At 42.1% G+C, this 26,695-nt stretch overlaps 1 protein-coding gene across 1 annotated transcript in view; it reads left to right on the forward strand.

Annotated features, from left to right (window-relative positions):
- Positions 1 to 26,695, forward strand: part of dntt (deoxynucleotidyltransferase, terminal) — a 213,938-nt gene that overhangs the window by 36,677 nt on the left and 150,566 nt on the right. Inside the window, exon 4 of the mRNA XM_061910873.1 lies at positions 21,041 to 21,211. Within this exon, the coding sequence (XP_061766857.1) occupies positions 21,041 to 21,211 (171 nt within the window). The remainder of the gene's footprint in view (positions 1 to 21,040; positions 21,212 to 26,695) is intronic.

Here is a 26,695-nt window from a genome sequence, read left to right on the forward strand (position 1 = left end):
CACCTGCCTCTGGTTAGTGTTCGGGACGCTCACCTGGTTCCCGGGCACTAATCAGAGAGCTATTTAGTCAATGCTCAGGCCTCACTCGGTCTGGTGGTTTTGTTTGCTTCCATGCAACAAGTTACGTTCTTGTTTACGCTCCTAGACTGTATTGTTACTAGCATCTTTTGGCTACCCTCTTTGTTTTCTGTGCCGTGGGCACTGCACAGTATATAATTTGTCTGCAGCTAGAATAAATCATTTCTTTTCACCTGCAAGCCGCTTCCTGACATCCCTCTGCATCTTGAATAGACGACCTCTGACCTCTGGCATCACAATACCACAACAGCGTAACAATAGAAGGAGAATGAGTTAAGACCTCTGTTAGATCGGAATCTGGGTTTGACATGGTTTATGGAGCTCCCCCTGCTGTTGTGGTTATTGCGGTCATTTACGTTCTGGAAGTAGTTTGACATGGATTTCGGTATCAGGGAGGTGTAGCACATTTTATAGACTAGGCTCAGTGCAAGTTGTTTTACTCTGTCCTCCACCCAAAGCCAGTCCATTTTGGAGAAACGGGTAGGAGTGAGGTGGGATCTGGGGTGGAGGTCTAGAAGTAACCTGACTAAATTGTTCTGGGATGTTTGGAGACTTGATTTGAGGAGCAAAGGAGTTTGCCATCAATGGATTTATTGTCAAGTGTATGAAAACGAATATGAAAGCTGGACCAATAAGATGTCAAAAACCAACCACTTTCATGTGGTACTGGAAAGACAGGAGGACATCTTCCCCTCATTTGAAAATGTGGACATCATCAGCACTACTGCCGGATTCCAATCAATGCAAGTCATCAGAATCAGGTAATACACCAATTTATATTCTTGTCTGTCATGGTTTGCAAGAGGAGATGACGGCAGACTGACACCAGGAGACACCAGTTGCGTCTCGCCGGAAACAATAAGGTGTTGTCTGAGGCGTGGAAGCAGCAACGGATGTCATCTGAGGCGTGGAAGCAGCAGCAGATGTCGTCAAAGCCGGAGACGAGGACGGCAGCTGAGGAGCTGTCTGAGGTGCTCAAGCCAGCGCTGCAGGCCAAGGTGCAGAGGTCGGTGCTGCAGTCCAAGGTGCAGAGGTCGGCGCTGCCGGCCAAGTTGCAGAGGTCGGCGCTGCCAGCTGAGGTGCAGAGGTCGGCGCTGCCGGCCGAGGTGCAGAGGCGGGGGCCGGCCTGGGAGCTGGTGGAGAGGCGTGGGCCAGCTTGGGAGCTGGTGGAGAGGCGGGGGCCAGCCTGGGAGCTAGTGCTAACTCAGGGGCTAGCCTGGGGACTGGCGCTAGCTCGGGGTCTAGCCTGGGGACTGGTGCTAGCTCGGGGGCTAGCCTGGGGACTGCTGCTAGCTCGGGGAGTAGCCAGGGGACTGGTGGCTGCGGCTGGGAAAAACAGAAGACAGGTGGTATTTGTCTGGCAGGTGGTAGCGTGTCTGGGTACAGCTGTGCTACCACATCAGCACAGCCACCAGTGCTAAAATGGAAGATAGATGGTATTGGTCTGGCAGGGGGTAGCCTGGCTGAATGCAGCTGTGGCACCACATCAGCACAGCCACTAGTAACACTCCCGGCCCCCTCCGAACGCGGATGCCAGACGCTTCCAGCTGACTGAGGAACAGTCACTAAAGGTGGGAAGTGGGTGGCCGGGCCGCGGGTAAATTCCTCCTTACCCGTATGAAAGTTAAGCAGTCCCTTGAAGGAATGTTGAGGAGGGCTAGAAAACATGTCTAGGGTAGAGGTAAAAGAAAAACACATCCTGAGAGGGGCAAAAAGAAAAAAAAAGGAAGAGGGTCACTGGTTCAAATCCCACCTAGAACCAACCTCGTCACGTCCGTTGTGTCCTGAGCAAGACACTTCACCCTTGCTCCTGATGGGTGCTGGTTGGCGCCTTGCATGGCAGCTCCCTCCATCAGTGTGTGTGAATGTTTGTGTGAATGGGTGAATGTGGAAGGAGTGTCAAAGCGCTTTGAGTACCTTGAAGGTAGAAAAGCGCTATACAAGTACAACCCATTTATTTATTTATTTAAGAATTTTTTTTTTCACAGGGGGCAGGGCTAAAGTCGCTGAGGGCGGAGCTAAAGAAAAACTGTCCCGCCAAGTCCTTATATTAAATTTGGCTGGATACTGTTATGGTTTGCAAGAGTAGATGACGGCAGACTGACACCAGGAGGCGTAAAGTTCAATGATTGATTATACATATATATATATATATATATATATGTAGAAATATATATATATATATATATATATATATATATATACATATATATATATATGTATCCATTTTCTGCCGCTTATTCCCTTTTGGGGTCGCGGGGGGCGCTGGCGCCTATCTCAGCTACAATCGGGCGTAAGGCGGTGTACACCCTGGACAAGTCGCCCCCCTCATCGCAGGGCCAACAGAGATAGACAGACAACATTCACACTCACATTCACACACTAGGGCCAATTTAGTGTTGCCAATCAACCTACCGCCAGGTGCATATATATCTAAAATAATAAACATCACTGATAAACTATAGAATGGTGTTTGTCAAAAACCAAGAGTGGGTATGGTGTAAAACTATGTGAAGTATTTAATTTGATTGTTTTTTCGTAAGTGTTGGAGGTGCGTGTTGAGAGTCGTGGTGCTGTCAGACAAGGGCAAGGCAGGCAGGGTTGTCCAGGGGCGGAAGCGTGGTCGAGAGGCAGGAGCAAAGCACGAGGAAGACAGGAAAGATCCGGGAGCACAAGACGCACAGTTTGAGTCGGAGATGCACACATGGAAGGTACAGCTGACTATATTCCAACGCCGGCATGCCAAGTTGTGCAGGCTTATGAAGGCAGGTCCTTCATTACGGGCAGGTCTGGTGATTGCTGGTGAATGATTACAGCTGGCGACTTCTGCAGGGCGAAGACGCGCGCTGCGCTTCCCTGGATGTGCGCGGCCGTAGGGTTTTCCCGAGGTGCGACACGCAGAGCGCAAGGATGAGGGCACATTCCAATGCGCCCTGGCGTTGACATTGTCTTCACGAAAGAAATTAATCTATATGAGTTAAGCATGCTTGTATTATCATTAAACACCTTTAACTTGTTAACAAAAATGTATTTTTCATAAATAAATAAATACAAATTATATATATGAAGGGCTTAACGGTGGAAGAGGGGTTAGTGCGTTTGCCTCACAATACGAAGGTCCTGCAGTCCTGTGTTCAAATCCAGGCTCGGGATCTTTCTGTGTGGAGTTTGCATGTTCTCCCCGTGAATGCGTGGGGATAAGTTGATTGGCAACACTAAATTGGCCCTAGTGTGTGAATTTGAATGCTGTCTGTCTATCTGTGTTAGCCCTGCGATGAGGTGGCGACTTGTCCAGGGTGTACCCGCCTTCCGCCCGATTGTAGCTGAGATAGGCGCCAGCGCCCCCCGCGACCCCAAAAAAGGGAACAAGCGGTAGAAAATGGATGGATGGATGGATATATATATGAATGAGGTAGATCCCCTCGACTTGGTCTAGTGAAAGCTGGCCTGCAGAAAAAGGCACTCCTGATGTAAGTGATACGAGGATGAGAGATAAAGATAAATCACAACCACTGTAGCTGTTAATTGCGTTGAACTTTTTCTCAGTGGGTTTTGTGACCTGCTGTCATGCTTTCTTTGTGTGCACGCAGCAAGGCAGGTTGCTGTGTAAACATGACTCTCAGACATGCACATATAAAGTGGTGGTGGTGATGGGAGGTAAATCTGCACGCAGCATGAATGGCCCCACGCAATGTGTCCTCTCACCAGCTTTACCTTCTTATTAATAAAATAAGTTCCACAGTTTGCTTTCACTTTGTGCAATAACGTTGATTAAAATAAGTGTTTGTGAGCGTATGTGACTGTGTTGTTTTATCTATTATTTTGATGTCAAGCTGCTTATTTTTCCTGCTATTTTGTAAAAAGACATTCAATATGGAGTGCAGAAGAACCTCTTAATTAAGGTGCTAAAATATGGCACATTTAAGAGTGTAACTGTTTGTTTAAATAATGATTTGATTAAAATCAGAAATTGAGGTTGCCGATACAATTCAGAGATTATATTTTTTTCGAACAATGCGATCCAAAATGATTCAGTGAGTTGAAATCGATTCAGTTACTTTTTAGCAAAAACAATTTTACTGGTGTGACTGTGAAATAAATACTAGAAACTGGGCACTGCAGGTGAAGTCTTCTATGTTCTTGTTATTTATCATAAGAGCATTAGTTATAAATTTACTATGGATACAAAAAAAGTAAGTAAACAACAATTGATCGTATTTGAATAAAGTGCAACCAAAACTTGAAGGTTGAAATAACAGAAGGAACTCTTTCTGCTCTCATTTTCAACCTTTAAGAGAATTTAAATAAAAGTACAATAACCAACATTTTAACAGTAGTTTTACCTGCTGCTTTTGCTGCTGTTTTTCCAACATAAAATAATAAGATATTAATATCACAAATAATATATCCCTCCAGATTGAATTAACAGTAGATTTACCTGAGAATTTAAGTGCAACCACATTTTTCATGAGTGTTGATTTGACCTACTACTACTTTTTCAGTGTTTGTTAGGATTCTTGCAAAATACTTTTTGCACTGGAGGTAAAAAGTTATTTCAAAATAAAAGCTTTATTTTTGAACTTCCTCTCTGCATCTGGGTCCTCTCCTTACTCCGAGTCGTAACAATGGGTACAAGCGGCCGAAATGAGTTTCCTCCGCCGGGTGGCAGGGCTCTCCCTTGGAAATAAAGTGAGAAGCTCTGCCATCCGGGAGGGGCTCAAAGTAAAGCCGCTTCTCCTCCACATCAGGAGTTGCCAGATGAGGCGGTTCGGACATCTTAGACTTATACTTAGACTTCCTTTTTATTGTCATTCAAACTTGAACTTTACAGCACAGATAAGAACGAAATTTCGTTACATAAGCTCATGGTAGTGCACGATATAAAAAGCAATAAGGTGCATATATAATTAAATAAACATATATTAATAATATCCAGCCATTTTCTACCACTTATTCCCTTTTGGGGTCGCGGGGGGCGCTGGCGCCTATCAGTGAAGTGAAGTGAATTATATTTATATAGCGCTTTTCTCAAGTGACTCAAAGCGCTTTACATAGTGAAACCCAATATCTAAGTTACATTTAAACCAGTGTGGGTGGCACTGGGAGCAGGTGGGTAAAGTGTCTTGCCCAAGGACACAACGGCAGTAACTAGGATGGCACAAGCGGGAATCGAACCTGCAACCCTCAAGTTGGGGGAATGAGGGGATAATTTAATTATGATGTGTTCAAGAGTCTTACGGCCTGAGGGAAGAAGCTGTTACAGAACCTGGAGGTTCAGCTTTGGAGGCTAGCATAAACAAGGGGCCCTAGCGTAGAAGCTAGCGGGTAGCGAGCAGGAAAACAGAAGTCGTACTTGTAATACAAAAACAAACTGGAAGCAGGGAACAAAAAAACAGTAAGCTACAAACATCTAACAAATATAGCTTACCGCTACGCTGCAAAGACATGACACGGTACGCCACGACAGGAGCGACCATACAGAAGCGACAATACATGACAATAATCCACACCTGACTGGAGGACAAAAGCAGGTAAAAATAGGAAATGGGCTGATTGACGCCAGGTGTGGCCAGGTGCCAAACAGCCGCAACTGAGGGGACACAGCGTTCAGGGAGAAAGACAGGAAACCAACAAAATAAGAGTGCTGACAGGAAATACTACACACACAGGAAAAAACTAAAACACAAACAAACTGTCCGGGGAAAGCCTGAAAACTTAAATGCTTTTACTGAGGTAGCATCTCTAACTGTTACCGGGAGATTATTCCAGAGTACTGGAGCCCGAATAGAAAATGCTCTGCAGCCCGCATACTTTTTTTTGGGCTCTGGGAATCACTAATAAGCCGGAGTTCTTTGAACACAGATTTCTTGAGGGGACATATGGTACAATACAATCAGCAAGATAGGATGAGGCTAGACCGTGTAGTATTTTATACGTAAGTAGTAAAACCTTAAAGTCACATCTTAAGTGCACAGGAAGCCAGTGCAGGTGAGCCAGTATAGGCGTCATATGATCAAACTTTCTTGTTCTTGTCAAAAGTCTAGCAGCCGCATTTTGTACCAACTGTAATCCTTTAATGCTAGACATAGGGAGACCCGAAAATAATACGTCACAGTAATGGAGACGAGACGTAACGAACGCATGACTAATGATCTCAGCGTCGCTAGTGGACAAAATGGAACACATTTTAGTCATATTACAGAGATGAAAAAGGGCCCTTTTAGTAACACTCTTAATGTGTGACTCAAATAAGAGAGTTGGGTCGAATATAATACCCAAGTTCTTTACTGAATCGCTTTGTGTAATTGTTTGGTTGTCAAATGTTAAGGTGGTATTATTAAATACCACCTTAGCAGGACCGATAATCAGTATTCCCGTTTTCTTAGCGTTGAGTTGCAAAAAGTTAGCCGACATCCATTGTTTAATTTTTATTAAGACATGCATCTAGCTGAAAGCATTATTTATTGATTGTTGTCCTTAGTAAAAGCTAAACTCTGTTATGTTTTACTCACATTTAACTTTAGATAACTTTAGCTAGCTGCCTTAATTTTTACCTCACTGTCCCGGGGACAGCTGGGCTTCAGCAATCCCAACACTGCTACCAATGTATCTGAGGCTTTGTAATAAGATGAATCCCAGCAGAAAGGACAGAGGGAATTCATAAGGGAATCGAGAGGCACGTCTTTAATAGACTTCGGTCACGTCTCCCCACAACACACCTCGCTTCCCGTCAAGGCACTTCCTCATCACGCACACACTTCCGGCTTCACATTAATAATCAATGGCTTACAATAACATTGATTTGAACACAGTAATTTAAAGTAGAAAAAAACAAAAAGTCGGTGCCTCACCAGCAGTGAACCATGTTGTTGACGCAAAACGACAAACTACCTGTAACAGATCACATACAGCGGGGGTGTCAAACTCATTTTAGATCGGGGGCCTCATGGAGAAAAATCTACTCCCAAGTGGGCCGAACTGGTAAAATCCCTGCACGATAACTTAAAAATAAAGACACCTTCAGATTGTTTTCTGTGTTTAAAAACAGAAGAAGCACATTCTGAAAATGTACAAATCATAATGTTGTTGTTTTTTCACACTTACATGTTGCGGTTAATAGTATTCAATCTTTATTTGTTGTTATTTATATTTTCTGAATGAATGATGTGATAATGTTCATCAGTCAACTCAATGGTGTTCATTTTCAATCAATCAAGATAAAAAAATATCAAAATCAAATTACAGTATGCTATGTATGTAGTTTGATAATTTTCCTCGATTGCTGTACTAACATCATGTGGTTTATTTTGTACATATGTACCATCATCGACAGCAGGGGTCGGCAACCTTTATCACTCAAAGAGCCATTTTGACCCGTTTCACAAAATAAAGAAAACTATGGGAGCCACAAGACTCTTTTGAAATTTGAAATTAAATAACACAGCGTACAACGTTTTTTTTTTGCTTTGTGCTATGTATTAACCAGGGGTCTCAGACACGCGGCCCGCACCTTAATATGAAAATGTAATATTAGTGCGGCCCGTGAGTTTAATTTGAATGCCGCTTGACAACATCACATTTGCCAACCATCTCAATTTTTCCAGGAGAATACCGAGTTTCAGAGCAACCATGACTGTCTGCTGGTTTTCACCCAAACAACAATAACGACGTGCTATGATGACAATGCATTTAGCGCTCTCTACAACCGTAACAAACAGCTTACCAGCCCATTCAAATTTTTAATGAGGTATCTGCAGACACATAAACGACTGCAAGGCCTACTTGCTCAACAGATCTCGAGAAATTAATTCACGCCTTTATCTCGAATCGTTTAGACTACTGCAATGCTCTGTATGTAGGCATTAGTAAAACCTCCCGGAAAAATGGGGGTGTCGGCAAGTATGCAGCTGAGCCACATCAGAGTGATCCAAGAGCCGTATGCGGCTCCAGAGCAGCGGGTTGCCAACCCCTGATTTTCAGAGATACAAAGAATTGCTATTGCAACATCCAGTAGACACATGTAGAAGAGCTGTTTCTTTCATTCAAAAATTTAAGGTTAATTTGTATACTTAGCAAACTCATCCCGTGGGCCGGATAAAACCTGTTCGCGGGCCGTATAAGGCCGTGCGTTTGACACCCCTGACATACAGAAACATGCTCTCTCAGCCCTCCATTATGAAGTCAGTGTGCTTCTCCTGTTGGTTGCATGCTGCGTGGAAAGTCATCTGTGTGGATATTTATGTGTGTGCAGGTGCGTGTGAGTGTTTGTAAGTGGCTGAACAGCTCCGTCTCCATGTGGTCCACTAAGCGGGTCAGTGCGTCCCCTGGGTAAGCTGGTGTGCTGCTTATTGACCCGAGGCTGCATGTCTGCACCAGACAGCGGGTGGTGCACTGGCCCTAGACGTGGACTTGGCTTCCGGCATAAATAGGGCTCAGTCCTCTAAGTTTGTGGTTAAATTGGAAACTGGTTTACTCAACAAACAAAACTGAGGTGGACGACAAAAAAGTAGCACTATGTTAGCTTTCTTTAAAATACTATACTACCCCAAATTTAAATTATCGACTAACCCCACCTCCTTCGACGAGCTACGGTCGCCAGGTTTCTGAAACTTATTACTTTAAATGTTATTAATCTTGAGTCAAATTAATCATTTAAAAGAGAACACTTGCACTGTTGATCTTAGAGAGCATCTGATGCACCTGTAGCGGGCAGGCGCTACAGGTGCATCAGAGCCAGAACAAACAGGCTCAGAGACAGCTTCTTTCCCAGAGCTGTCACCATCTTGAAGTCTAACTTATAACAATAATAATAATCTACCCCTATACAGTATCCTAACCTAATATCCTACTGTGCAATATTACCTTTCAAGTGCAATACGTCCAACACTGATTGTTATTTATTACCTGGGTACTCTTGTCTTGTTCTGTATATTATACAGTATTTTGTATTTCTATCATTTTTATTGGATAGTAGTCTGTTTATTTCAATTGTTAGTTTTTCCTTTATTACCTCTTGTGTTATTTATTTTTACCTCATATTTGTTCCCACTACCGCACCTTAAAGGCCTACTGAAATGCGATTTTCTTATTTAAATGGGGATAGCAGGTCCATTCTATGTGTCATACTTGATCATTTCGCGATATTGCCATATTTTTGCTGAAAGGATTTAGTAGAGAACATCGACGATAAAGTTCGCAACATTTGGTCGCTAATAAAAAAGCTTTGCCTGTACCGGACGTAGCAGACGATATGCGCGTGACGTCACGGGTTGTGGAGCTCCTCACATTTGAACATTGTTTACAATCATAGCCACCAGCAACGAGAGCGATTCGGACCGAGAAAGCGACGATTTCCCCATTAATTTGAGCAAGGATGAAAGATTTGTGGATAAGGAAAGTGACAGTGAAGGACTAGAAAAAAAAAAGAAGACTATACAGTGGGAGCGATTCAGATTTTTTTACAGAAATTTACTAGATTATTCTGGAAAATCCCTTATCTGCTTATTATGGTACTAGTGATTTAGTGAGATTATATGGTCGTACCTGTACAACCTGAAGGTCGGCCCCGCACCTTTCTTCAGCACCAGTCGACGGGTGGTGGCGATGCCCATCTCTGCCCTTCGCAAGGGACCCTCTTCGAAACATGATCTTTCGAAATGATTGCTGCATAATACACTGTACTTTGTGTGTGTGGTCCAATCCAACCGTGTTCGCTTGACCGCTCTGTTTCATTGTAAAGCTTCACCGTCATCTTTCCGGAATTAAACAATGAAACACCGGCAGTGTTTGTGTTGCTAAAGGCGGCCGTAATACACTGCTTCCCACCTACAGTTCTTCTTTGATGTCTCTATTATTCATTGAACAAATTGCAAAAGATTCAGCAACACCGATGTCCAGAATACTGTGGAATTATGCAATGAATACAGACGAATTATAGCTAGGAACGATGCTGGAACAAAATGTCCTCTACAATGCGTGACGTCACGCGCACGCGTTATCATACCGCGACGTTTCGGCAGGATACTTCGGCGCGAAATTTTAAATTGCAATTTAGTAAACTAACCCGGCCATATTGGCATGTGTTGCAATGTTAAGATTTCATCATTGATATATAAACTATCAGACTGCGTGGTCGGTAGTAGTGGGTTTCAGTAGGCCTTTAAGTTGGAGTCCTTAATCTAGTTATATGCAAAAATAATGACAATAAAGCCCATTCTATTCTATGTTGTACTCGGCGTGCAGGAGGATAAAACCAGACAAGTCAACAGCGATCATGTTCCGTCAGTGTGTATAACCTAGAAAGTGTGTACCAAAAAAGCTGCTTTGCTAACATTAGTTGAAAAATAAGTTTAGTCTTTAAAGTAATAGCATAAGGGTGAATATAATATATGGCAATTTAACTCCCATACAACATAGACACATATCTGCTTTGTCCTTAAAAGAGGCTGTTTATGGCAGTGGTCCCCAACCACCGGGCCGTGGCCCGATTGGTACCGGGCCGCAGAAGAATTTTTTATAAAAAAAAAAAAAAAGAAAAAAAAAAAATGTTTTTTTATTTTTTTATTAAATCAACATAAAAAACACAATATACACTTACAATTAGTGCAAAAACCACAAAAACCTCCCTTTTTCATGACAAAAATGTCCCTTTTTTATGACAAAGAAGAAAAAAATAAAATAAATAATATTAAATAAAAAAGGACCACCCCCCCCGGGCCGCGGGACGATTTATTAAGCGTTGACCGGTCCGCGGATACAAAAAGGTTGGGGACCACTGGTTTATGGCACACACAAGAAACAAAACTTTAGCTTGCAATAAGCTTGTTGGCATATGAGAAATTACATATTATGGTACCAGAAGCTGGGCTTCACGGTGGCAGAGGGGTTAGTGTGTCTGCCTCACAATACGAAGGTCCTGCAGTCCTGGGTTCAAATCCAGGCTCAGGATCTTTCTGTGTGGAGTTTGCATGTCCTCCCCGTGAATGCGTGGGTTCCCTCCGGGTACTCCGGCTTCCTCCCACCTCCAAAGACATGCACCTGGGGATAGGTTGATTGGCAACACTAAATTGGCCCTAGTGTGTGAATGTGAGTGTGAATGTTGTCTGTCTATCTGTGTTGGCCCTGCGATGAGGTGGCGACTTGTCCAGGGTGTGCCCCGCCTTCTGCCCGATTGTAGCTGAGATAGGCGCCAGCGCCCCCCGCGCCCCCAAAAGGGAATAAGCGGTAGAAAATGGATGGAAAATGGATGGTACCAGAAGCTTGAAATTATGATAATATGATGACAATTATCCATCCATCCATCCATTTTTCTACCGCTTGTCCCTTTTTGGAGTGGCAGGGGGTGCTGGAGCCTATGTCAGCTGCATTAGGGCGGGGTACACCCTGGACAAGTTGCCACCTCATCGCAGGGCCAGCACAGATAGACAAACAACATTCACACTCACACAGTAGGGCCAATTTAGTGTTGCCAATCAACCTATCCCCAGGTGCATGTCTTTGGAGGTGAGAGGAAGCCGGAGTACCCTTAGGGAACCCACGTAGTCACGGGGAGGACATGCAAACTCTACACAGAAAGATCCAGAGCCCGGGATTGAACCCAGGACTACTCTGGACCTTCGTATTGTGAAGCACATGCACTAACCGCTGTTCCACCATGCTGCCTGAAGACAAGTATCATACATACCAAATTGACGTTGCTAAAGACCTTCTGTTACACTAAAAGTGTGAAAAGTGTAGCTTATATTGATGTTTTACCTTGAAAAAAGCTGCCCCTGACAAAACAGCGGCCCCATCTGTCTGTTAAAGAGTCATGTGAGACTATGCACAACTTCTGGCACAGTACAGGATTTATCTTGTTATTATGTGCTATAAGCCATGCATTGAACGCATCTGCTGAATTCCCATGGTGCTCGGTCGCAGTGGATATCAAGTTCCCATCCCACTGCCCCACCCCACCATCAACAACTCCGCACAATCGCTGTGCACGGAACACTTAAAGAGCAACTGAATTTTGGTTGGAAACTTTGCCCATTATTCACAATCCCTATGTAAGAAAAGAACACATACATCTTTATTTTTTAATGCATTCTCAGTGGTATAATAAGGCCAATCAGAGGTGGCCAACAATGCAGCTATGGGAGAACAGTCTTTTCTCCAAAAAATATAACTATAACACTACATTTACATATTGTGACCTTACTAATAACAAGGTATTTGCAATATTGTTATTTTAAGCATCTACACAGACACACGGTTTTTAGCCAGACCGTGATCACAGAGAGCTAAATAGCATGTACTGTTATATCGAGCCAGTGAGCTGGTGCATTGCCTCAAAATTGGTAAAAAATAAATTCTAGATTATAACTCATGCCTCTCACCTGGATAGCAGAAAGATGTGGCCGCAAACCAAAAGGTTTGTAAACTTTCAAATCCAACTTATACACGGAGATGTTAAGAAAGACGCAAAAAGAGGCTATTTTGAGGCAATTGTTTTAACCGAGAGCAGACATTGTACAGTAAGTGTTTGTTTCATTATGTTTGTCATTTGTATATATTGTTCAGCATTTAGCATATTGATACATGTTGCTCAGTGTGGGGGGGCGTGTTTCCATAGCGGAATATGTTGAATCGTGTGTAGCACTTGGCTTCACTGTTACCACAGTGGGAGACGAGGAAAGACCGGAGTGTTGATTTTTTTTGGTGTAAATAATCAATCAATCAATCAATGTTCATTTATATAGCCGTAAATCACAAGTGTCTCAAAGGCTGCACAAGCCACAACGTCATCCGCGGTTCAGCGCCCACATAAGGGCAAGGAAAAACTCACAACCCACTGGGACGTCGAAGAGAATGGCTATGAGAAATCTTGGAGAGGACCGTAAATGTGGGTAAGAGGTAGAGTTACAACAATTTTATAGACAAATTATAGTATTTATAGTCACAGTGGAGAATGTATGCGTGGGGTGGGGGACACAAAATACTTTCTTTTTCCTAGGGGGGGGGGGGGCATAACAGAAAATAATTGAGAAGCACTGTCCTAAACTGATTCTGCTACTTCTCAGACTGGGGCTCATTTTGCCAGCTGAGGATGGCTCACAGTAGAAGACAGTGTTAACCAACTAAAAATTAGATTGGTATTCAACATTTTACATGTTAACTCGCCCTAAATGCCCCCTTTACCTGCATATCCGCACCACCTACAGTCACAAAACCTGAGGGAGTCTTAACAATGATCTGGTACCACCCACCCTTAAAACAAAAATGTGCAAATTCTCCTTCTACGGCACTGCAACCCAGGTTTCGAAAAGTCTACTTCCATACCTCCAAAAATGCAGTTCGTTTGGGTCTTTTAAAACAGCTATGAGAATTCAATCAATCAATTAATGTTTATTTCTATTGCAAATTACTAAATCACAATGGTGGACAAAATGCTTTACAGGGCAAATAGGTTAAAAGCAAGTAAAATAACACACATTAAAAATGTTAAAAAAAAACCTTCATATCTAAAAACACTTAAAGCAATTGTTTGTTAAAAGCCAGTTTAAAAAAATGTGGTTTTAGTTAGGATTTAGAAGTTTCTATCTCCCTGCTTGGGCCAGACAATTGTTGGCCTTAAAAACAAAAGTAAGGATTTTAGAATGTATTCTGAAACACACTGTGAGGCTAAAGTACAAAGAACCAGGGTAATGTGGGCATTTTTTGGAACATTAGTGAGGAGGCAAGCAGCTGCATTTAGTACTAACTGGACCTTGTGGAGGAGTGACTGATTTAGTCAACTATAAAGGGCATTACAGAAGTCCAGTCTAGAGCTGATGATAGCTTTAAGGGCTATTTCAAGGTCTGCTTTCTGCAAAAAAAGCTTCACCTTTTTCAAAAGCCTCAGCTGGAAAAACACTGCTCCAACCACAGAGTTAATTTGTCTTTCAAATTTAAGTTTACTGTCAAATATCACACCCAGATCGTTTACAGCAGGAGTGAGTGTTGGGGTGTTAAAAAACTTGGTGCATTATGTCATGCCTTAGGGCTAAAACCAATGGACTCTGTTTGGCTAGCAATTAAATGCAGACAGTCCTGTGCCAGCCATCCATCCATTTTCTAAAGCTTATTCCCTTTGGGTTCGCAGGGAGCGCTGGTGCCTATCTCAACTACAATCGGGCAGAAGGCGGCGTACACCCTGGACAAGTTGCAACCTCATCGCAGAGCCAACACAGATAGAACACAGTCACACTCACATTCACAAACTAGGGCCAATTTACTGTTGCCAATCAACTTATCGTTTATGCATTTCTGTCACTTAACATGACGGGTAAATAGAGCTGTGGATGTAAAACTTAACATTTTATTTAGATATGATTGAGCACGGTGGGAGAAAGGTTAGTGCGTCTGCCTCCCAATACAAAGGTCCTGAGTAGTCATGGGTTTAATCCCAGGCTCGGGATCGTCTGGGTGGAGTTTGTATGTCCTCCCCGTGAGTGCGTGGGTTCCCTCCGGGTACTCCAGCTTCCTCCCACTTCCAAAGACATGCACCTGGGGATAGGTTGATTGGCAACACTAAATTGGCCCTAGTGTGTGAATGTGAGTGTGAATGTTGTCTGTCTATGTGTGTTGGCCCTGCGATGAGGTGGCGACTTGTCCAGGATGTACCCCGCCTTCCGCCCAATTGGAGCTGAGATAGGCACTAGCAACCCCAAAGGGAATAAGCGGTAGGAAATGGATGGATGAATGGATGAACCTAATGGGAGCATGCAAAGTGAAAATAGAATAAACCCAAAGACTGATGTATGCCAAAATAAGGTAGAGCAACTGTTGAGGACAGATTCCCAATTATTACTGAAAAGTTCCTATTGGACAGATATGAGGAAAACTATCCTAACACAGATCCACGTAGGCCAACACAGTACTCCAGGCGGGACCTGAGGACTGCAAGGTGCACTGTGTCAAAAATCGGCGGTGAGATCCAAAAGGTCACGGACAGCAGCGTTTTTGGTGTCAAAGGCCATAAGAACGTTATTTTAGATTGATTACTGATTCCGTACTGTAGCGACTCTTAAATTTTGATTGAAACTTGTCAGCATGCAATATCATTAAGGGACAGATATGGCTGAAGTTGTGTGAGGACAAGTTTTTCCATGACTTTGGACAAAATAGGGAGATGTGATATTCGACAGACGTTGGACAGAATAGATTGGTCCCGGTTATGCTTTTTAAGAAGTGGTCTGACTACAGCAGGAGCGCTCACACTTTTTCTGCAGGTGAGCTACTTTTCAATTGACCAAGTCGAGGAGATCTACCTCATTCCTATTTATAATTTATATTTATTTATTTATGAAAGAGACATTTTTGTTAACAAGTTAATGGTGTTTAATGATAATACAAGCATGTTTAACACACATAGATTCCTTTCTTTCATAAAGACAAGAATATAAGTTGGTGTATTTGATTCTGATGACTTGCATTGATTGGAATTAGACAGTGGTGCTGATAACGTCCGCATTTTCAAATGGAGGAAAAAAAAGTCCTCCTTTCTGTCCAATACCACATGAAAGTGGTTGGATTTGGCATCTCATTAGTCCAACTTTAAACACTTTGTTATGAGAGTAGCATATGTGTGTGGCCCTTTAATGTCTGGCAGCAGGTGAGTGACGTCAGTGAGTGTGCGGGTGGGCAAGCAACCGAGAAAGCGGTCACTGAGGGCGGGGGAGAAATACATTGGCATTTAACTCCGTAGCTTGCTAGCTTGTGCACGCTAGCTTTCTGAGACTCTTATTTTGTTAGCACAGGCAGGATGAAACAGGTCTTTTATGGTGAAGACAGGAACTGTGCAGTAGGTCTTTAGAGTTTTGACAGTAGGTACGGAGTCTCTAGAAATAAAATGTGTTTCTCTGCGTCCGCCCTGTTAGTGATTTTTTTCTTAAATATGAGCTCGCAGCAGCCAGCGTCATCTCACAAGATCCTCGGGTGCCGAGAATGTCAAACAACTGACTTAAAGTGAAGTCTTGGTATGATTGATGATTGCTCATTTTTATGTATATTTTTTAATGCCTGGCTTGAGATCGACTGACACACCCTCCGAGATCGACCAGTCGATCGCGATCGACGTAATGCCCACCCCTGGACTACAGCATGCTTCAGGGCTGTGGGAACAACCCAGCCTCAAGCAATTGTTACTAAGGAGAACAAGGCTTGGACCAGGGGTAGGGAACCTACGGCTCTAGAGCCAGATGCGCCTCTTTTGATGACTGCATCTGGCTCTCAGATAAATCTTAGCTGACATTGCTTAACACGATAAGTAATGAATAATTCTGCTGGTAATCACAGTGTTAAAAATAATGTTCAAAATATAAAACATTCTCATGCATTTTAATCCATCAATCCATTTTCTACCGCACCTGTTCAAAAAGTCGCATTAATGGTAAGAAGTATTTGATTTATTATTGGTTAGCTTCAGAATAACATTGTTATTAAAAAGAATAAAATACTTATTATACTCTAAAAATGTTGGTATTACATACAAATGCACACATTTAGTTTTATTCAGTGTTAAAAAATATTATATGGCTCTCACGGAAATACATTTTAAAATATTTGGTTTCATGGCTCTCTCAGCCAAAAAGGTTCCCGGCCCCTTGCTTAGACCAATGGTGTCCATAACCTCCTTCATTATTTTAGCAGCTATAATATATAGAGGACAGCTAGTGGGATTTATTTGCTGGGATGATTTTTTAAATATGAGAAATGGAAATTGATTCAAATGTCTCAAACATGTTCTGTACAGGAGGACCAGGTAGGGAAAAAGTTGGGACTTTTAGAATGGATTGCCTGAGAAATGGACCTTATGAAAAACTGTTGAAAGGCGTCATGTGTTTGCTCAGATACATTAATAAAAACCGCAGTGGTGGGGTGAATACCAATGTTAATTAATAGTGTTGAATGGAACTCTGGGGCGATGACTATTGCTGGTGATGATGTTAGGTTCAAATGTAGTTTTTGCTCCTTTCACAGTTTTGTGATATGTGGCATGACTGTCTCTTACCATGCCCAATGACACATGAGGTCCTCCTTTCTTCTATTTGTGCTCAGCCTGTCTGCACTGACGTCTCAGGGCACGCATGGATTTATTTAGCCACGGGTCAGGAGCAGATTTGGTGACTTTGTGCCTGAAAGAAGGAACAGAATCCAAGATCTGGGAGCATGTAGAGTGGAAAGAGAGGGAACTTTCCTAAACAGCAGCACAATCAGTGGGGGTTAAAGAGGTGATAATCCGGCAGCAACAGGAAGGAACAGGCTTGGGTGGAGGTGCTAGAGCCTCAAAGCAGATGAGTGAGTGATCGGAAACGGGTACATTACGAACATCAATAACAGGCACAGACAGTCCATGAGAGATGAAAAGATCCAGTGTGTGCCCAAGCTGTTAAGTTGGACAGGCTATGGACTGAGTGAGGTTCAAAGATTATCATAGTGAACGTAAATCTATAGTCAGCTGATCAAAGGTTCATTTGTCATGGATGTTAAAATCACCACAGATCAAAATTTCATAAAATTTGGGCATTATTTCTGTCCAAAAAAATAATTTAAAAAATCTGATTGTTTAGGGTGCGATGCTGCTTGGAGAGCCTCGCAAGCTGGCGGCATAAAAGCATACAGACGGCATCTCCAAGGCTAGCAGGTTTAGGTAGCCATAGCTGTAATTTAGCGATCGCCTCTGATCAAAGTTACCCTGCACTGCTGTAGCTTCAGTCAGCTGTGGATGAATCTTCCGAGAGAACATAGCCATAGCCTCAATCTGACATGTAATCCACTCCTTTTTTCCGCGTTTTTTTACGGCGTGTTTTGCCAGGAAGTGGGCAGTTTTGGCGTCTCAACAACGGTGGTATTGATGCCAAAATGTGGTCAATTAGTAAACTGTCCACTCACAATGGGTGAGGTGGGTATATCAAGGACTGTCCAGCGATTATATACACAATCTGGCGACACAGCATTAAAAAACATTAAAAACAAGTGTTCAGAGCAACAAGTGGCAACCCAAACACAGTGGCGCCTTCTTGGATCACGTATCATTTATTCACCTTTCAGGAGGCCAAAAAATCAGGTAATACCATTTCCTCCCGTCAGACAGACGAGCGCCCCACCCATTGTTGTCCCTATTACTTTTTTAAAAATGTTATTTTCTGCTTTTTTATTTTATGTCTTACTGAGTGTGAATGTTGTCTATCTGTGTTGGCCCTGCGATGAGGTGGCGACTTGTCAAGGGTGTACCCTGCCTTCCGCCCGATTGTAGCTGAGATAGGCGCCAGCGCCCCCCGCGACCCCGAAAGGGAATAAGCGGTAGAAAATGGATGGATGGATGTATTTTTTTTTTCGATGTACACACATTGGTGTTATTTTCCTTGTATTTTCTGGATGATTTTTGAAAAGTCAGTGCCACTACATGTGTCTGGAAATTTTATTTTAATACCCATTGGAAACAAGACCACACAGACTTTTTTGGACGGACCTGATAGACAATGTATTTTAAATGCACATTTGTCATCCTCCCGCATAGGTCAAACCTACCATATGTCCAGTTTTTGTCTATGGCAACCAAGCCTTTCTGTGTTATGTAGTATGTAGATGTGACGTGTCTCCTCCCGTCACCGTGTTAGTTGCAGTGCCAATCGATACAAGACGCATCGTAGCAGGTTTGACTCTGATTTATTATTTCAATGATCACGTCTTCTGGCCATTCGGTCACGCCACTTTCTAGCGCGCGGGCTCTTCCTGCTGGTTGCGGCACACCTTTCGGTGTCCGGTGTCTGCGTCTGCTGCGGGCGCTCATCTCGCTCTGGGTCTCGCTCGTCGTGCTCGTGGTCTTTGGTTGCCGTGGTTTCCTCGCCTACTTCTGCGCCGATCGTTCCTCCCTCTCCACTTTTATACTGCAGCAGAAGATGAAGCGATTGAGCGCAGGTGTGTCATGTATGCACCTGACTTGGCTGGCTGCAGCGTCGCTCCGAGTGCGTCCCGCCTCTGCTCTCCGCCGCAAGCCCCGCCTCCTGGCCGCCATTTAGGGTAGGACCGGCATTTGTCCTATCCCGGTGTCGGCTCGTTGGCTCCGTCTCTCCACAGTAGACATTTTTCAACCACCAGCCTGCTCACATCCTAGTATACGTGCATTTGTATATTTATTTAACCTACATTTATTCAAGGTAAGACAATAAAAACAAATGTTCTTTTGCAATATTGACCAAGCAAAGAAGAAATATTTACATTTCAGAGATATAGAAGTGTGATTATTGTCATAACCGGTCCCTTCAAGTCATGTCCTTTGTTGGTTTTGTTCTTGATTTAGTGTATATGTATATTGCCAGGTTTCCTTGTCTTCCTTTGTTTACGTTCTTGTTGATAGGAGTGCCTGAGCTCACGCACATATTTCTGTCTGTTGATCAGTCTGTCTACCTGTCGCTACCACTTATCACTCTTCATTGCATGTCCATGTCACCCTCTAAGCGACAGTTACACGTGTTCTTTGTTAACCTTAGACATTCTTGTTGTTCACCGTCGGCGACCATCTTGTTAGTTTCCAGTTTCACCAAAGGCAAGTCCTCTATGTTTTTGTGCCTGAGTGTATACTTTTAAATGTGTGCGGTATGAATCAAGTAAAACATCAATACAGTATTTGTTTTCCAATGTTTTTAATTCTCTGTATTTGTTAGGTTAAGATTACAAGTAAAATGTAAAACATTGGCAACAAATTCATAAGATCACAAGTAGGCCTCAAAACATTGCAAATGTCTGAAAAACCTGCTGCAAAGTCCGGCATTTTAGGCCGCTGCAATCACAAAAACAGCAAGTAAAACCCTGCAGGAACTGACCAGTAAGGGGAAAAGTAAAAATAATAACCTTGCACAACATGACTACATAACTAACACACCATTACACAAAATACATTTACAGAAAAGTATCACAAGGCATAATGGGAACAGAAACTGAAACTGAATTTAACTGAACATATAGGATGATTGGTGTGTAAAATGGATGGGTTTTTAGTTAGAAGCTACTTGTAGCATGCATTGTATTTATTAATAGACATGCAATATATTTGAGTGGTACACAAATGAAAGACTGACTCAATTGGCAGAGAAGGGTGTGAATAGCTTGATGCATTAAAGGAACAAAGAATTATAAACGACTCCTAAAATAAACTAGTACTGCTGTCTAGCACTAAAAACTGTACCTACAACAGAATATATCTTTTTTTTTTTCTTTGCCAGAGACAATGTTACTTTTGTAAAGGAAGCATTTTAATACAACTCTTAAATTAAAATTTTCCAAGTGTAACTGTTTTGTCAAATTATACCATTTATTGTTGTAAAAAAACTGTTAGGGTTGTGGCTAAAGGTTAAATTGGCAAGAAAAATAAATAGTTTCAGTAGAGGAGATTACTTCTCCTGTCTGGCATCCAATTTCCTGGTTTTGTAACCTAAGTAACAGTGTAGTTCGTAAGAAATATTCCATCATTGGAATGATGATTCTGTTTACTATGAAATATGGTGAATGTTCATGCATGCGCCATTCAGGAGCTGATTTCTGAAATGGCAGGTTGCAGTGTGGTTTTGGCTCTTACTGAGTTCTCCACCTGGTCTTAGGAATACAGTGAGCATGCATCAGGTGACCTCGAAGGCAGTGCAGTAGTTCATTTATTGGATCACTGCTTTTTGCATATGAATCAATATTATATTTTGCTTAGAATCAGAATAAGAAAAAGAAAAGTTTTTATTGCCATTGTTTGAGAACGGGTTCAGTTTAGTTATGCTTTTTAGAATTTAGTTATGATTTTTAGAATAAAAAAAAAAGTTTATGATTATTCCTTACAGGTCGATTAAAACAAAACAAAACACAGGGCAGGTTTATTCTCTGCTATTTAAAACATTGTTCAAAATTGCCTTCCCTGTTCCAATTTGTCCGTCTTGTCTTTTCCCCCCTACAGGATGCATTTGAAGTGCTGGCAGAGAACTATGAATTCAATGAGATGAAGAGTTCAAGTCTTTCATTTAAGAGAGCTGCGTCTGTCTTGAAGAGTCTCTCGTGGGCTGTGAAGTGTATGGGGGCCACTCAAGGCCTGCCATGCCTGGGGGAGCACACCAAAGCAGTAATGGAGGTAAAGCCCTGATTCAGCCTATCCACAGAAATCTCCCTTCTTCTGTTTCTAGTAAAGTCAGTGATATTTTTACACCATCTTTTTACAACTTTTCTGATGACTTACAGTACTTGTATTCAGTTGTGTATCGGCGACATACCACAGGTTTTTCAACGGATCATTTATATGCCTGGCTATATGTTTCATACTATTTGGGCATCATTTAAAGCAGAGGTGTCAAACCCAAGGCCATATCTGGCCTGCTACATTATTTTATATGGCCCACAAACGTCTGGAAATATATGCGTCAATAAAGTACTTAATTTTTTTCTGGGGCTGGGTCTACCTTGGTTCTTGAACAGCACTGCCCTATATGGCCAATCCACCAAGCTGCACCTCCCTCTCAAAGGCCTCTCTGAGCAATTTAAAATGACCCGCGCTAGAGAGGTGCTAATGTACAGGGACTCCGCAGATGTCAAGATGGCCTCAGCAGGAATTGCTGTTAAGAACGGGAGGAAATGGCAGGCAATAGAAGCCATAAGCAGAGTGGAGGCACGGCCAAGGAACAAGACTTTGGTGGGTACTGTGGCAATAAGAGGGGCCGGCTTTGGTAGCTTTCCTTAGCCACTATACAACAGGGTCGCGGCAAGGAGAGACGCCAACCTGTCCAAGACTAGATGCGTGTAGAGCATAAGAAGAATGTTGCTTTAGCAGATTCCATCTGCACCTTGATACACAACAGCAAGTTCCAGTTTGCCTCGAAGCAGTGGAATGCCTTCATCAAAGCATGGCAGAAGGCAAAACACCAGCCCAACTCATCACGGGGGCTCCTCTCCACCACTTCTGACTAGCAGCTTTAAGTTGACCAACTCAAGTTCCCGGCCAACATCGCTACCACTTCACTCCAACCACACATGGTAAATTGGAGTCAACCAAACAACTGGTTCTACTAGAGCTGACTGTCCCCTGGGAGAACCAGATAGCGGAAGCCAATGAGTGCAAGAGGGCCAAATTCTTAAAGCTCACCGTAGCAGTGGCTGGAAATCCCGCTGCGAACCAATCAAAGTCGGTTGCAGAGGTTTTCGCAGGTCACTCCCTAAAGTAGATGTTTAAAATCATTGAAATCAGAGGACTGTAGTCAAGAAAAGCCACTAAGAACATCCTCGAGACTGCAGGGAAGGCCTCCCAATGGCTGTGGATCCATAGGGGGGAGCTGTAGTACGCTACTTGGACACAAGCCGAGATCTGAACACCGCTGGCTGTGTCGCCCGGGTGAGGGTGTCTGATGATCTAAGACCTGAGACAAGCGATAACATAAAGAAGTATCACCGTAAGTTGGGTTTGTCTAAAAAAAAAAAAAAATCTTCATAGGTATATTAGTTATCTTTCTTATTGACTCCAAAAAATACATGTACTGCATGCAGTTGTATGTCTTTTAAACTGTAATATTGTCTAAGAATGCAAAACATTTTATATTAACATATAAGACAAAACATTTTTTAATGATGAATAAAGACTTAAATATCCATCAAATTGTAAAGTTTAAAAAATTAAAACATCCAAAAATTCTATAGTAAAAAAAAATTGCAGCTCTGTTGCCAGAATTTTACCATTAAAAAAACAATTTCAGTTAGAGTAATACAATGTAAAAACAAAAGTAGATTTTGCAGTAAGATAAAACTGGCAGGATTTTAATGTCAAAAAACAGTCATACTGTTTTTCCGTTTACAGTAATTTTGCTGTAAAAGACAAATACATGTCTGGTTTTGGTTGTTAATTTTATTATGTTCTTTATTAGCTTCATCCGTAGTTTTAATCAATTTTTGCTGTGCTGAGTAAGCATTTAACTTCCCGTGTGCTTTTCTCAGCGGCGCAGCCCCCTTTTGTATTTAGCCTATTGAGAATAAATCTTACCTGCACTTTGCTTCCTGATGTTCCTTTGCATCTTGGGGAAACGACTACTGCAAACATGCTACCAGAACGCAACAAAAAGTGTATGTTTACATTACTTAGTAGCTTAATCAAGTTTTTCCAAATCATGTTTCCATTATATTTCCCCTCTTTTATTGTTTCAATGAAAAAGTTTGCCTTAGCTTTACGGATCTGTTTTACAACTGATATTAAAATCTGGCGATTACTGGTAAATCCTGTTTTTAAAGATTTTTTTTAATGCTTTGTCTTTTTCTTTTAATTAGTTTTCCTTATATCAATATCTATCAAAGGGAAGATGTTTCATATCATGTTTGAAACGGTCAATATTGTAAACTTAGCGGTGGTTTCACTTAGGTTTTTAATAAAACTCTTAGAGCTCGCCTCAAATGTCATTGTTTCTCAGCACATTAGACCAGTCTGGTTGTTGCAATTCTTTCTTCAAACTGTATTGCTCACTTTCAGGTATACGTTCAAAGCTGCAAACTGTGGTAAGAGGAATTGAATGTTTCCTCTTAATTTTCTTTGTACACAAAATATGATGAAGGTCAGAAAGACTTGTTAAGAAATTAAATGTTCTAAGGCTTATCAATGAATATCATGTCAATTGTTTTTTTATGTATGAGTTAGTCTTGTTGTTCATTGGATAACCTGAGCTAAGTTACATTTATCAGCAAGTTGCTTCAGTTGTTTTACTATATGTCTTATTGTCCCGATTAATGTTTAAAAAAAAAAAAGATTAAACCTTTGGGATTACAGTGTATTTAAAACAGCCTTAAGTTTATCATTAAATATCTCCCTTGCAGAAGGTTGATACATACAGATCATAGTGAATGACATTGCTGGGGACAGAGTTATATTAAGACCAATACCATCCAAATTGATTTCAGCAGGCCACTTCGTTAATTCATATTTAAAAGTGTCCCTAACATAGACTACTATCCTTCCACCTCGGCCCTTTTCTCTATCTCCTCTGAATCATTTGTATCCTGGCATATTAATAACAGCAGCTGGCAATGAATTAGTCAAACAGCTTTCTGTTGTTACTAACATATTGACGTTACTTAAAAAAGTAGCATTTCATCAGTTTTTTTTTTTTTTTTAATATTGCTGCGTATGTTACCATGACCCAATAAAAGTCCCTTTGGTTTATATCGTGTGTTCCAAATGATTTTTGCAACGTTAGGAGTTTGAAAAAAGTGCATGTTGTGTTGTTTCTTAAAGGCCTACTGAAACCCACTACTACCCACAGTCTGATAGTTTATATATCAATGATGAAATATTAACATTGCAACACATGCCAATACGGCCTTTTTAGTTTACTAAATTGCAATTTTAAATTTCCCAAGAGTTTTGTCTTGAAAACGTCGTGTAATGATGACGTGTACGCAAGACGTCACGGGTTTTAAGGAAATATGAGTGCTGCACACACACACAGCTAAAAGTTGTCTGCTTTAACGGCATAATTACACAGTATTTTGGACATCTGTATTGCTGAATCTTTTGCAATTTGTTCAATTAATATTGGAGAAGTAAAAGTAGAAAGATGGAGTTGGGAAGCTTTAGCCACACAAACACACGGTGATTATTTGTTTAAAATTCCTGGAGGTGAAACTTTACTATGGATCAGAGCGCAGTCAAGCAAACATGAATCACGACGGAATGTCAACCAGCAGTTTTCGGTGAGAAAATTGTGGTAAAAAGTCGCTTCTTACCAAAGAAAAGCTGAGCTTGTGCCGTCCATAAAGCTGCCCTAGACTCCTCTGAGACATTGGCGTCAACACTCCCGTGGACGTACACCTCCGACTATCAGGTACTATTTAACTCACTAAAACACTAGCAACACAATAGAAAGATAAGGGATTTCCCAGAATTATCCTAGTAAGTGTCTCTAAAAACATCAGAATCCGTCCCAATGAAATCGCGTTTTTTTTTAACTTAATTTTTTTAATCATTTTTTTTTCTAGTCCGTCGCTATCAATATCTTCAAACACGAATCTTTCATCCTCACTCAAATTAATGGGGAAATTGTCGTTTTCTCGGTCCGAATAGCACTTTTTGTTGGAGGCTCCCATTAAAATCAATGTGAATATGTGAGGAGCCCCCACACGTGTGACGTCATCGTCCGCGACTTCCGGTAGAGGCAGGGCTTTTGTCTTAGCACCGAAAGTTGCGAACTTTATCGTGGATTTCTCTACAAAATCCTTTCAGCAAAAATATGGCAATATCGCGAAATGATCACGTATGACACATAGAATGGACCTGCTATCCCTGTTTAAATAAGAAAACCTAATTTCAGTAGGCCTTTAATGACTGTGTTTAGGAGTGTCTGTCCGTGTTTACCTGAGGTGGCCTGGCATGGACGTTATCCAGTACTCTTGTGACGAGAACGTGTTGACTCTGCTTAGCTGGGTTGAAGATCAGTTTTTTTTTTTAGCCTGTTTCCGTGGACATGTGCAGCTCAAAAGTAGATGTACAAATACAAAAACAAGTAAAAAACAAGTTGGTGGTATTCGCCATTATATTATAGCGTTTCTGAAGAGCTTTTGTGGCAGGCACACAGGACCTGTCAAACCGTGCGACTGCAACCTGGCGGCCATCCTGACTTGACGAGTTACTTTCTGACGCTTGTCCCTTTTTTGGATGTAAAAAAACTCAATAATCAAATGCATAAAGATATAGTACCACTGACTAAGCAACTGTGTATTAACATCATGAGAGGAATCTTTTTACATTTATTTTAATATATTATCCACTGTTACAAGCGGCCCTCTGAGGGAAGCCATAACTGCAATGTGGCCCTCAATGAAAACAAGTTTGACATCCCTGCTTTAGAGAGAAAATGAACTACAACCAATTGCTCCAGAGTAAAAACAACTTTTACTACCAATCGTTGGGCAGCAATGTGTACTTTAATTGTGCATACTCTGTGCTGTTGTACTGCAACAGGAAGGTGCTCAAAAGTAGGACGTGCAAGTTGGAGCCTTTGCAATGTAAAGACTAAAACAGGGGTACCATTTCACAAACCAAACTGTACCGCTTGCTACAACAGTCGGAATGACTGTCTATGTCTTTCTACAATCTACACTTTCTCTTTGCTATCATTGCTATCCTGACAAAATTCAGATCCACATTTCAACCCGGTCCATCACCCCTGCCACACACACCACCCTCACCGACATAAACATCTGGATGACCAATAACTTTATCAAACTCAACTACAGCAAAGGGCTTCACGGTGGCAGAGGGGTTAGTGCGTCTGCCTCACAATACGAAGGTCCTGCAGTCCTGGGTTCAAATCCAGGCTCGGGATCTTTCTGTGTGGAGTTTGCATGTTCTCCCCGTGAATGCGTGGGTTCCCTCCGGGTACTCCGGCTTCCTCCCACTTCCAAAGACATGCACCTGGGGATAGGTTGATTGGCAACACTAAATTGGCCCTAGTGTGTGAATGTGAGTGTGAGTGTTGTCTGTCTATCTGTGTTGGCCCTGCGATGAGGTGGCGACTTGTCCAGGGTGTACCCCGCCTTCCGCCCGATTGTAGCTGAGATAGGCGCCAGCGCCCCCCGCGACCCCGAA

The sequence above is a fragment of the Nerophis ophidion genome, linkage group LG09 (assembly GCF_033978795.1).
Source record: "Nerophis ophidion isolate RoL-2023_Sa linkage group LG09, RoL_Noph_v1.0, whole genome shotgun sequence".
In the NCBI taxonomy this organism is placed as follows: domain Eukaryota; kingdom Metazoa; phylum Chordata; class Actinopteri; order Syngnathiformes; family Syngnathidae; genus Nerophis; species Nerophis ophidion.